Source organism: Streptopelia decaocto, assembly GCF_964273445.1.
Source record: "Streptopelia decaocto genome assembly, chromosome: 1".
NCBI classification, from domain to species: domain Eukaryota; kingdom Metazoa; phylum Chordata; class Aves; order Columbiformes; family Columbidae; genus Streptopelia; species Streptopelia decaocto.
The window spans coordinates 83220077-83232340 of NC_138663.1; the positions used below are offsets into that span (position 1 = coordinate 83220077).

Consider the following 12264-nt stretch of genomic DNA (forward strand, 5'->3'; position numbering starts at 1 on the left):
GCCTATCCCTTCTGAAGAGTTTATAGCCATCTAATGCAGCACTCCATGTTTCAATGATGGCAACTATATTGTATTTTTTCTGCTGCACGATGGCTTCCAGCTCCTCCTGTTTGTTGCTTATGTGAGGAGAGATTGAGAGAAATAGGAAGCAATTTTGCATATCTTTTGTCACCAGAAACACTGTCTCATTCAGCAACAGTCTCTCCCCAGTTTTCGTTTTGCTGTTACTACACCTAGAGAAGACCTGCTTTGTTACCTTTCCCATCCCTTGCCAAATTCCTGTCCAGATACAACTTATCTTTCCTAACTGTGGCCCTGAAATTACTTCCGAGTCACCTGACCCTCCTGCCTCTTGTATGCTTCTTTTTTTTGTTTGAATTTTCTCAGAAGCTTCTTGTTTGTTCATGCAGGCCTCTTGCCACTGCTGCTTGACTTTCTGCATGTTGGGATGAACCATTCTTGGAGGAGGTGAGTTTTCCTGGACCCCTCTTCTCTTCAAGACTATCTGTCACGAGCTTTTTCCAAGCAGATTCCTGAAAAGGATGAAGACTGCTGTTCTGAAACCCAGTGTTGTCAACAAGACAAATAGCATAGATCCTGAGAAAGCATCCATGCTCTCAGGATCCTGAACTTCACCATCTCATGCTCACTGCAGCCAAGCCTGGTTCATTCTCTTTAGTAATTATCAGGACCAGTGGACCATCACACACAACCCACACCCCCCCACACTGATTCAGGTCATTTGTGCCAGGAATTTATCATCATGCATTCAAAAAATGTCCTGGATTACTTATGTCCTGTTTGTTGCCTTTCAGCAGATGTTGGGTTGATTAAAATCTCCCATAGACTAAAATCTCTCATGCAAATATGAGACTTCTTTCAGTTGTCTGAAGAAGACCTCATCTACTTCATCCTGATTAGGTGGTCTGTAGCAGACACCCCCAACAATGTCAACAATATTGATTTGCAGTTTAATCCTGACCCAAAAGCTCTCAGCTAAAACACCATCTGTCCCACAGCGGACATGACGCCATGCATTCAGCTGCCCTATCTCCCTTTTCACCTTCCCAGCCCATCCCTCCTAACTAGCCTCTATCCAGCTATTGTGGCATTCCAGTCATGTGAGCACCGCATCTCTGTAGCCATGCAACTGCACACTCATTTCTAATTCCTCATGTTCAATTCGCCAAGCTGCATGTACTAGTGTACAAACACTGCAGAGAGGCTCTCTGTCATGTTGATTTTCCAGAAAATCTATGAGACCTTCCCTCATAATACAGCATCATGATACTTCCTTGTTTGTGTGCTTACACTTGGGGTGGGCCCCTTCTGCTCTGTTTTACTAACTGACTATGAAGTCTTGTCCGCACCACTCTGTATCTTTTGCTTACCAACTCAGCCCACTACTTCCCCATGTGCAGTCACCTGGGTCACCATCTAATTCCTCTGTCATTCTTAGTTTAAAGGTCTCCTCACCAGGTGGGCCAGCCTCTTATTAAAGATGCTTCTGGCCTAGTTTGTCAGGTGGATTCCATCTCTTTCTAACAAGCCTTAATCTCAAAGCGGGTCTCATAGACATAAAAGCTGAAATCTTGTCATTGACACTAGTTGCATAATCAGCTGTGGACCCGCAGAAGCACTTCTCCTCAAGTCTTTATTTGCACTGTTAGAATTAAGGTAAAAAAACACGTGGCACACCTTGCTGTTGATCACCATCCTAAGAGCTGTGTAGTCATACTTCATATGCTCCAGATCTCATTGGTGCTTTTGTGGAGTAGCAGCATTAGTAAAGCAAGGCTGGTCTACAGGCTGGAAAAATGTCAGAAGCCTCTCCACAATATCCCAGACCCATATGCCTAGACCAGCAGGTCAGATCAGTATATGGGACCCTGTCCACAGCAGGAGTGAGACTTCCGCTGCTATCGCTTGTTGCTTCCTCCCAGTGCTTCTGCGTGGCTCAGGGCCAGCTGGTTCTGATGCTTCATTGTACAGAATTTCCTGCCCTTTATCTACAATGAAGACACTGAACCTATTTTGTAGCTAGAGGTCTCCAGGTGGATCAGGAGCCTTCCTCCTGTTGCCAGACATCACAAGTTTCCAGCTTCACGATCAGAGAAGTATCCACTTGCAAACCTGGTAAGTAGAGACTCTGACCGCCCCTCTTTTCCATACAGTTGGGAATTTAGGCTCTTGTATATTCAGGATCTTGAAGAAAATCCAGTCAGTCTCTCATGTCCCTGATGCAGTGAAGTGTGCCAACCTCCTCTAGCAGCTCCTTTGCTTATTTGCCACAGATCGTCTACCAGTACAGACTTGGTGCAGGCAAGGAGGCAACGTCCTACTTCCCAGTCTCAGCAAGAGGCTGCAGGTACTCCCTGCACTCCTTGAGACCTATAGAGCTGCATGCATCCATCCATCAGGATCTCAATCTAATTTGAGGTCTCTGATGTGTCTTCAATATTTCTCTTCTGTCTACTTCTCACTCAATTGTTCCTCTGTCTTCCATTCTTGGATTAAATTTCTGAAGGCTACACTGGCAAGATTTAACTGGCAGATAGAAATCTTCTGTTTATGTATATGTCCACAAGCTATTATTAGAGTAATGGAAATAGATTCTGTTTGTTGTGTGGTTTGTGAAAAGTGCCACTGTTTTCACATTGCTGGCCTTTTGCATCCTAGTCTTTAAGATCCCATCTTATTGGGTCACATAAATTTAAGATAGTAGTGTCATCTTTAGAACTGGTCTACAGTCAACTTTTTGGTGGCAAATTTGGTCCACCATGTATTTTGAATTCTTTCCAGAAGTGTACTTACTGGAGGATATTGAGCCTGTGCACTTAAGTAACATGCCAGGAGTTCAAGAAATTACTTGACTTCTCATGTCAGTTGAGTAGCTGTTCTGTTGGCATCTGTGCTCAAATATGCAAGAGAACAAAAGACCTAACTTAGCAATTAGGTATTTTCCATGTATGCAACTCTCATAAATGCACTAAATTGATGCACTAATGAAGATCGCCACTGTACAGATAGCTAATATGAGCTCTGTATAGAACATATCTATGTAAGATTCTAAGGGACACAGAGGTTTTGAGTACAGGTGATATCTTTGGCACTTAACCAGACAATACAATCTCCTGAGGAAAGGCAGAGGAATACAGTTGTAAGCAAGTGGGAGAGGGATACATAACTTAAAAAATCAAAGAAAATAACAACAACAATAATAATAATAATAGTTACTGAAATAAAAAAAAATATTACCTCATGAATTCCAAAGTGAGCATAGGAATCAAAATAATAATCTCTGGATGTCATCTCTTCTGGACTGATGAGCTTTGCCATCTTGCCTCGGCCTGGGCAGCTTGGTTGCAATGGAACATGTATAACAGATTGAACTGGCTTTGGAACAACAGCAGGCTGAGGAGGCTGGGATGGGATAGGGCAAACCTAGGAGAACATGGAATATTTTTAAGAGGGATCATTAAAAGCAAACATTTTTCTCTATGTCTAGCATAGTGATATTATTGTGACTATCTAGGAGATAGTAAGACCAAAGACACATGGGATATCATAAATGAAATTTAGGCTGCCTTCTGTTCCTGGCTCTTTAATTTATTTACTGTCTTGGAAAATTTCCTTAATGGCATTTTCCTTGATATTCCTTTGTAGATACCTACATCAGTGCAAAGTAACAGCATATTATTGGTGTTGGCTGAAGCGTGTGACTCCAAACATTAACACAAGGCAGTTAAGAGATAGGTTTTCTTCTTTAGTGTCTTTTTCTGTCAAACTGCTACAGCTTTGTGAGAGGTAAGTTGTAATAAATAAAAAGTTCTCCTGCAAAGAAGAGCTCATAATTAAATGATTTTGGACACAGTGTTGCCAACAAGAAGGACAGGACTCACAATTGATTCTTAATTGTCAGGTAATGTTTCTGACTGTATTGATGAGATAGGTATAAGAATGCTCACAGTATCTGAAAGTATCTGATGTTGAGAGTCAGCATGTCCAGAAAGCACTGTAGGGAGCCATGAGGGATATATGATCCCCTAATTTAGTTTCCCAGTGTTGGGAGATGCAGGAGCTATGTGTTACCAACACCCCCTGGCCCATTGCACTTCATTTTTCCTTGTATATTGCATCTCCAACACCATAGAGCCAGAATGCTCACATCCCCTTCACTCAGACACCTGTAGCACCTAAGGCAGAAGAAAGAATGTTTCACAAACATGGTTTGGCCCATAAGTATATCTACATCTTTCATCCCTAACATGAAGCAAAATGCTGAAAACTGAGAAAGACTGAGTGAGATGCTACAGCTTCACATGTCAATCAAGAGCTTCATATATTAAGAAGGACAATCCTACCTAAAATACATCACCTCCTCTTGTACTTTTAAAAAAAATTTTGGACTTAGTATTTTCCCAGTGGGGACTAGATTTGCCTGAGCCTCTCCTAGCTACTTCCATTAAGTTCACTCTGTCTCCTATAGCTTGATACCATGAGCCATTAATCCCTTGTACTCTCTCTGAATAGCATCAATTAACCTAGTTCTAGCACCAATTAGCTTAGTTCAGCTTACTTCAATATATGTATTAAAAAAAAATCACCACACACAAAAACGCCCACATTTTTTCCCTTCTTCAATTAAAGATTTAAATGTGTCATCTTTAGATGGTATGTTTGGTCCATCTGTGAAACATTAATACTAGTGGTTTATGTTTCTGTAACACCTTTCATCCATAGAGATCCAGAAGCGCTTTACTTATGTGTCTTTTCTACTTCTGATTTTTTTACTCTATTACCTGACCCCGTTCACCTCCCACCCAGAATACAATTGTTTCCAACTGGTATTTGTATTTCTGTCCTGTCTAGTTTTAAAATGTCCATCTGCAGGAATTTATCTTAAGAAACTATCTCCTTGCCCATTCATTGCAAGAGACACCTTGACAGCTCAAGCCTTCCAGATTTAATCTTCATACTTTCAATTACATGCTTGAGGTTATATACCAACATTTTTCTCCATTGGTGTACACATTATCAAATTTTTGCAGTTACCTTGCCCTGTAGTCCTTTCTGTATTTGTCTACTGGATTACAAAGACTCATGGAAAAACCTTTTTATGCTAAGGATGTGAAGTTCACAAGAAGTGCAAAATAGCCAGTAAGGAAGGTGTTCCAACTGAGACCAGATGAGACAAACATTCAACTGCTTGGAGACAAGGATGTTATATATGTCTGCATTAGGTACATGTTTTCAGGACCAGTAAAAGAATGTTTGCCTTTCACTGTGGATTTTGTTTTTCTCAATGGAGGCTTTATACTGTAGTATTTTTAAAAATCAGGATGAAATAGGCAGTTTGTCAGTAGCAGGATCTGAAGCAGAATCTACTTTCTGCTTGATAAAAACTAGGCTCATTTTATTTTAAATTGCAGATAACTATGAGCTCAATGCAACTGCAAATCTCTCTAAACTCTAAAACTGCAAATCTAGTCAGAGACAGACTATGTAAGAAAACTGGGAGAGAGAACTGATTCTTAAAACTGCTTACTTTGAAGCTATTCTTTTTTCAGCCAGTTCAAAGTAAAGTGCTGCTCTGAACTTTCTACACAGAGCATCTGAAATGCCAGATCAAACTGTCATAGACAAACCTGTCCATTTCTTATCAGCAGGAAATTAATTGTCCTTTACAGACAAGTATAGCTTAGAGTACATTACAACTGCTACATGCGAGTTTACCTAAGGTAATGATGATAGTAAAAATATTGTGAAAACACTGAGGCATGTTCTGAAATCTATTGTTCACTTTAAAATAAAGCCTCTGTCCAGAAAAACTGAGACTGAGCAGTTATACAAGGATCTTGGTTATACACTAAGTGTCCAAATCCTCAGCAAGTCAAAGCAAAAGATGCAAGCAGATCTTCAGTATGACAGGGGCACGGCTGGCATATTTAGACTGCTGTAGAAATAACACAGAGTAGCAAGAAGGACAGCAAAGATCACAAAGGTTTGCAAGTCTGTTATTCATTTGAAAGTTAAAAATTAATCCAGATATCTAAATGTAAATACAAGGTAAGAACTGTGATAGCTTTGTGGATCTGAGCCAGGATATCCTGTCAAGATTCTTAATGGGGACACTCTTTGGGGAAAAGCCAGAATCTTCTTAGTGAGAGGTCACAAATTAAGGAAGCAAATCTCCAGTTTGGTATAAGGAAATAGTTCTTCCCCCTAACAGAGGCTAAGCACTGAAACAAATGTTTAGAGGGTCTGTGTGGTCTCCAACCTTGTTGATTGCAAAACTCAGCTGGAGAAGGTCCTTAGCAGCCTGATCTACCTTTCATGTTCTCTTTCTACCCATATTATTCTCTAACAATAAGACATGGACAGTTATATTTGTTATATTTGTACTATGCAGGACACATAGGTGGCAATGACAGGATAAACTTATAAACCTGAGGCTAGTGTAGATTATGGGATAGGTTATTGTGATGGATCAATCAAGATGGGGTTAATTCCTACATTGCCAAGACATCTGGGTATTCAATACCCTACAAGGTCAAGCTCAGGTATAAAGGCAAGAAGCCAGGGCATGACCTCTCTTGTGCTGGTGGTTCTGGTGGGCTCCTTCTCAGCCTTTGTTTTCTGATTGTCCTTCCTATCCACCGAGGGCAGGAGAGGGGTGAGCGAGTGGTGGGTTGTTTTAGCTGACAGCTGGCAGGAGGCTGGGGCTAAACTACAACCACCCTTTCTGTTGAGCCAGCCAGGACAAATAAAAGGGCTGGGATAAGGACAGAGCCGACCAGAGTGTCTTAAAGTTTACTCTATTAGTTAAGTGGTCACAATGTTTCTTTACTTGCTCACATGGCTGTGTCATCTGAATTCCTATATGCCACATGTGTTCCCTGTGGGGCTTTTTATTACATCTGGGAAAAAGATTAGGTTGATCATATTGCTGTCCTGTATGATATCAACCTATGAGATAGTGATTTAATTTCTTACACATCTTTATTGGTATTTTTATAAGATATTGACGATATTTCTGTACCTTGGGTGCCATCCCTCTGAACTGATTGGTAATTGTACACAGTCTGTGGAGAAGACAGAGGGCAGGGCAATTTCCCCCGCTTCTTTACCTCCGTTTTCTCCTCCGGCTTAGGTGCAACAGTTTTTGAGGATTTTGAACACCCTGGTAATATTCAAGCTAGCATGCTATTGTTGCTATGTCTTCCAAATCTGTGTCGGGTCATATACAGGGTTACAAAAGGATGTGTTAAGAATATTGCTCACAGATCTGCCCTGAGGTTGGATGGTCATGGGTGGAATGGCTTGGGGGAGAACACAGGCAGGTATCTAGAGAATTTCTCACGTCTGATGGTTTGGAGTTTTACTCCTGAACAACTGCAGGACCCTGATGAGGTGATAGAATATTTAAAAGGAAAATGCTCTGGCTATTCCAAAGAAGCACAACTTACTGCACTGTGCTGGGCGCTGGCCAGTATCTATCAAACACTGCTCAACATCATGCAGCACCCCCAGGGCAAAGCCGGGGGGTAACAAAGTGACAGGCACTACGGTTACTCCCACTCTGGTGCCAAATGCTGCAGCTACTCAGACCCCAGTGACAGGCACTGTGGCTACCCAGACCCAGGAAGCAGGTGCTTCAGCTGAATCAGAGAACCAACCTGTGTCTGTACTAGTCGCCCTTGTCCATAAAAAAAAATACACAAAGAAATCAGTTCACTTAGTGAGGGAACATGATGACCCAGTCCCATCACAAGAACAGGAGGAGGAGGCAGAACCAGAGATAATCACCCGATCTCTATCCCCAGGTGAGCTGCCAGATATGCAAAAGGATTTCAGCCGCTGGGATGGCGAGTACATTGTTGTTCAGCTGATCCAATGCTGGGATAACAAGGCTGGTAGCTTGGAATTAGAGAGTAGGAAAGCTGAGCAACTAGAATCCCTGTCTGCGGAAGGGGGCATTGACAAGGCAATTGGAAAAAAGGTGCAAACCTTCAGCCTCTGGGGGCAACTTCCTTCAGGCATGAAGGAAAGGTACCCCTTCAAGGAAGATGTTACTTGCCACCCAGGCAAGTGGACTACCATGGAGAAAGTTATGCAGTACTTGAGGGAATTAGCTGTGCTGGAGGTGATTTATAATGACATCAATAAAAACAATTTACCCACAGATCCCGACGGAATCCAGTGCACACAACCCATGCAGCCAAAGTTCCTGCAGAGTGCACCATCGTCCTATGCTAGCTAATTGGCAGTAATGTCCTGGAAAGAAGGCAAGGGACAAATGGTGGATGAACTGGCTGGCCACCTCTGGCAATACAAGGGAAGTCTATCTTCCTCCCTGCAGTCCTGCATCTTGGCTGTGGAGAAACTGCCAGACATGCTAACTGAAAAACTATCCCGAGAGTTCCAGCGTTTTGAAGACAAGTTTCGCTCCCCACCTGTATGGCCTAGGGTCTCAGCTACTCAGAATGAACATATCTCCAACTGAGAGAGAATGTAGAGGCTATACAAAACAGGGCACCCTGTGGTTTTGCCTGCATGACCATGGAGAAGACATGAGGAGGTGGGATGGGAAACCTACCTCAGTCCTAGAGGCACAGGTACATGAGTTGAAAGGAAAGACAACCTCTAGCAGAGATTATGCCAGGAAAAATGCTGTCCCAGTTTCCTGCGGGCAGTTCCGCAGATATAGTAGAAGAGCTGAATTTGCTTCTGACCCTCTTGAAGGGACTTCTGATTTGTTCTTGCAAAAAGGGGGCAATGAGTACCACAACCAGGACTAGAGGGGCCCTGGCTCCAGTCAGGTGAAGGAGAGGAGTAACTGGTTTTATTGGACTGTGTGGATTCAATGGCCTGGAACGTCAGAGCCACAGGAGTGCAAGACTCTAGTGGACACCAGGGCCCAATGTACTCTAATTCCATCAAACTCTGAAGGAGCAGAATCCATCAGCATTTCTGGAGTGACTGGGGAATCCCAACAGTTGACTGTATTAGGTGCTGAATCATAGAATCATTTTGTTTGGAAGAGACCCTCAAGATAAATGAATCCAACCAGAACCTAACTCTAGAATTTAAGCATGTCCCTAAGAACCTTGTCTAAATGCCTTTTAAACACCTCCAGGAATGGTGACTCCATCACTTCCCTAGACAGCCTGTTCTAATGCCTGACAATGTTTCCATGAAGAAAGTTTTCTTAATATCCAATCTAAGCCTCCCCTGGTGCAACTTGAGGCCATTTTTTCTTTTCCTATCACTTGCTACTTTGGAGAAGAGACCGACAGCCTTCATGCTACAACTTCCTTTCAGGCAGCTGCAGACAGCAAGAAGATCTCCCCTCAGCCTCCTTTTCTCAAGACTAAACAGCCCCCGTTCCCTCAACCACTCCTCATAAGACTTGTGCTCCAGGCCCCTCACCAACTTAGTTGCCCTCCTCTGTACTCTCTCCTGTACTTCAATATCTTTCCTATAGTGAGGGGCCCAAAACTGAAAACAGTATTCAAAGTGGGGCCTCATCAGCACCGAGTACAGTGGCATGATCACTTCTCTAGTCCTGTTGGCCACACTATTCCTGATACAAGCCAGCATGATATTGGCCTTTTTGGCCACCTGGGCACACTGCTGGCTCATATTCAGCTGGCTGTTAATCAATGCCCCCAGATCCCTTTCTTCCAGGCAGCTTTCCAGCCACTCTTCCCTAAGCCTGTAGTGCTGCCTGGGGTTGTTGTGACCCAAGTGCAGGACCTGACACTTGGCCTTGTTAATCCTCACACAACTGGCCTCAGCCCAGCAATCCAAATGCCTCTGTATGGCCTTCCTACCCTCCAGCAGATCAACACACCCACCCAATTCGGTGTCATCTGCAAACTTACTAAGTGTGCACTCAGTCCCCTCATCCAGGGAGGATGAGTCTGACTGAGGTGAGTCTGACTGGAAAGGACTCGGAAAAGCACCCTGTTGTGACTGGCCCAGATACCCCATACATCCTTGTTAGAGACTGCCTCAGAAAAGGGTAGTTTAAGACACAAAAGGGTACTGGTGGGCTTTTGGCATAGCAGCTGTGGAGACAGAGGACATCAAACAGCTATCTACCTTGCCCAGTCTCTCAGAGGACCCTTCTGTTGTAGGACTGGTGAGGGTCAAAGACCAACAGGTGCCAATTGCTACCACAACAGTGCACTGGCGGTAATATCACACTAATCGAGACTCTTTGATTTCTATCCATAAGTTGATTCGTCAACTGGAGAGCCAAGGAGTGATCAGTAAGTCACTCACCCTTTAACAGTGCCATATGGCCAGTGAGGAAGCCCAGTGAAGAGGGGAGATTAACAGTAGACTATCGCAGCCTGAATGAAGTCACACCACCATTAAGTGCTGCTGTGCTCGACATGCTAGAGCTCCAGAATGAACTGGAGTCCAAGGTAGCCAAGTGGTATGTGACAACTGACATTGCTAATGCATTTTTCTCTGTTCCTTTGGCAGCAGAGTGCAGGCCACAGTTGGCTTTAACCTGGAGGGGCATCCAGTACACCTGGAACTGACAGCCCAGGGGTGGAAACGGAGCTCCACCGTTTGTCACGGACTGATCCAGACTGCACCGGAGCAGAGCAAACCTCCGGAACACCTGCAGTACATTGACAACTTCATCATGTGGGGTGACACAGCAGAAGCAGTTTTAGAGAAAGGTAAGAGGATAATCCAGATTCTTCTGGAAGCCAGTTATGCTATAAAACAAAGTAAGGCCAAGGGATCTGCATAGGACATCCAGTTTTTAGGAGTAAGATGGCAGGACGGATGTCCTTGAATTCCAGTGGGTGTGGTCAACAAAATAGCAGCTGTGTCTACACCAACTAATAAAAAGGAACCGTAGACTTTCTTGGAGGTTGTGGGTTTTTGGAGAATGCACATTCTAGGTTGCAGTCAGATTGTGAGCCCTCTCTGTCAAGTGACCTGGAAGAAGAATGATTTTAAGTTAGTCCCCAGGCAACAGCAAGCCTTTGAAAAAATTAAGCAGGAGATAGTCCATGCCATGGCTCCTGCGCCAGTCCAGTCAGGACAAGATGTTAAAAATGTGCTCTACACTGCAGCTGGGGAGAATGGCCTTTGGCAGAAAACACCAGGGCAGACTCAAGGTTATCCTCTGGGGTTTTGGAGTTGGGGATACAGAGGATCTGAGGCCTGCTACACTGCAACTGAAAAGGAGATATTGGCAGCATACAAAAGGGTTCGAACTGCTTCTGAAGTGGTTGGTACTGAAGTACAGCTCCTCCTGGCACCTCAGCTGCTGGTGTTGGGCTGGATGTTCAAAGGGAAGGTCTCCTCTACTCATCATGCAGCTGATGCCATGTGGAGTAAGTGGGTCTCACTAATCATGCAACACACTTGAATGGAGAACCTTGATCGCCCAGTGTTTCTTAGAAGCGATCACAGACTGGCCAGAGGGTAAGGATTTCAGAGTATTGCCAGAAAAGGAGGTGACGCATGCTGAAGAGGCCCCACTGTGTAATAAGTTACCTGAGGATGAGAAGCAATATGCCCTATTCACTGGTGGATCCTGTCATATTGTGGGAAAGTATTGGAAATGGAAAGCTGCTGTATGGAGTCCCACATGGCGAGTCGCAGAAGCCACTGAAGTACAAAGTGAGTTAAGTCAGTTTGCAGAGGTAAAAGCAAACCAGCTGGCTTTAGACATTGCTGAATGAGAAAAATGGCCCGTCCTTTATCTCTATGCTGATTCATGGATGGTGGCAAATGCCCTGTGGAAGTGGTTACAGCAGTGGAAGAGGAGCAACTGGCAGCACAAAGGCAAATCCATCTGAGCTACAGAATTGTGGCAAGACATTGCTGCCCAGCTAGAGAACTTGTCTGTAAAAATGTGCCACATAGATGCCCATGTGCCTAAAATTCAGTCCACTGAAGAACATCAAAACAACCATCAGGTGGATCAAGCTGTCAAGATTAAAGTGTTTCAGGTAGATTTGGACTGGCAACACAAAAGTGAATTATTTATAGCTCAGGTGGCCCATGATGCCTCAAGTCAAGGAAGGGATGCAACATATAGATGGGCTCATGATTGAAGGGTGGACTTGACCATGGACACTAGTGCACAGGTAATTCACAATTGTGAAACATGCACTACAATCAAGCAAGCCAAGTGGCTAAAGCCTGTGTGGTATGGGGGCTGATGGCTGAAGTCTAAATGCGGGCAGGCCTGGAAGATTGACCGTATTACACACCCACAAACCCGAC

The 12264-nt window shown here is 43.9% G+C and overlaps 1 protein-coding gene across 6 annotated transcripts in view; it reads right to left on the reverse strand.

The window, feature by feature from the left end:
• The window catches only part of PRMT8 (protein arginine methyltransferase 8), a 95005-nt gene that overhangs the window by 47972 nt on the left and 34769 nt on the right, over positions 1-12264 (reverse strand). For all 6 annotated transcript variants that reach the window (XM_082042968.1, XM_082042969.1, XM_082042971.1 and 3 more), the window contains one exon: positions 3259-3444. In XM_082042968.1, coding sequence (XP_081899094.1) covers positions 3259-3444 — 186 coding nt within the window. The remainder of the gene's footprint in view (positions 1-3258; positions 3445-12264) is intronic.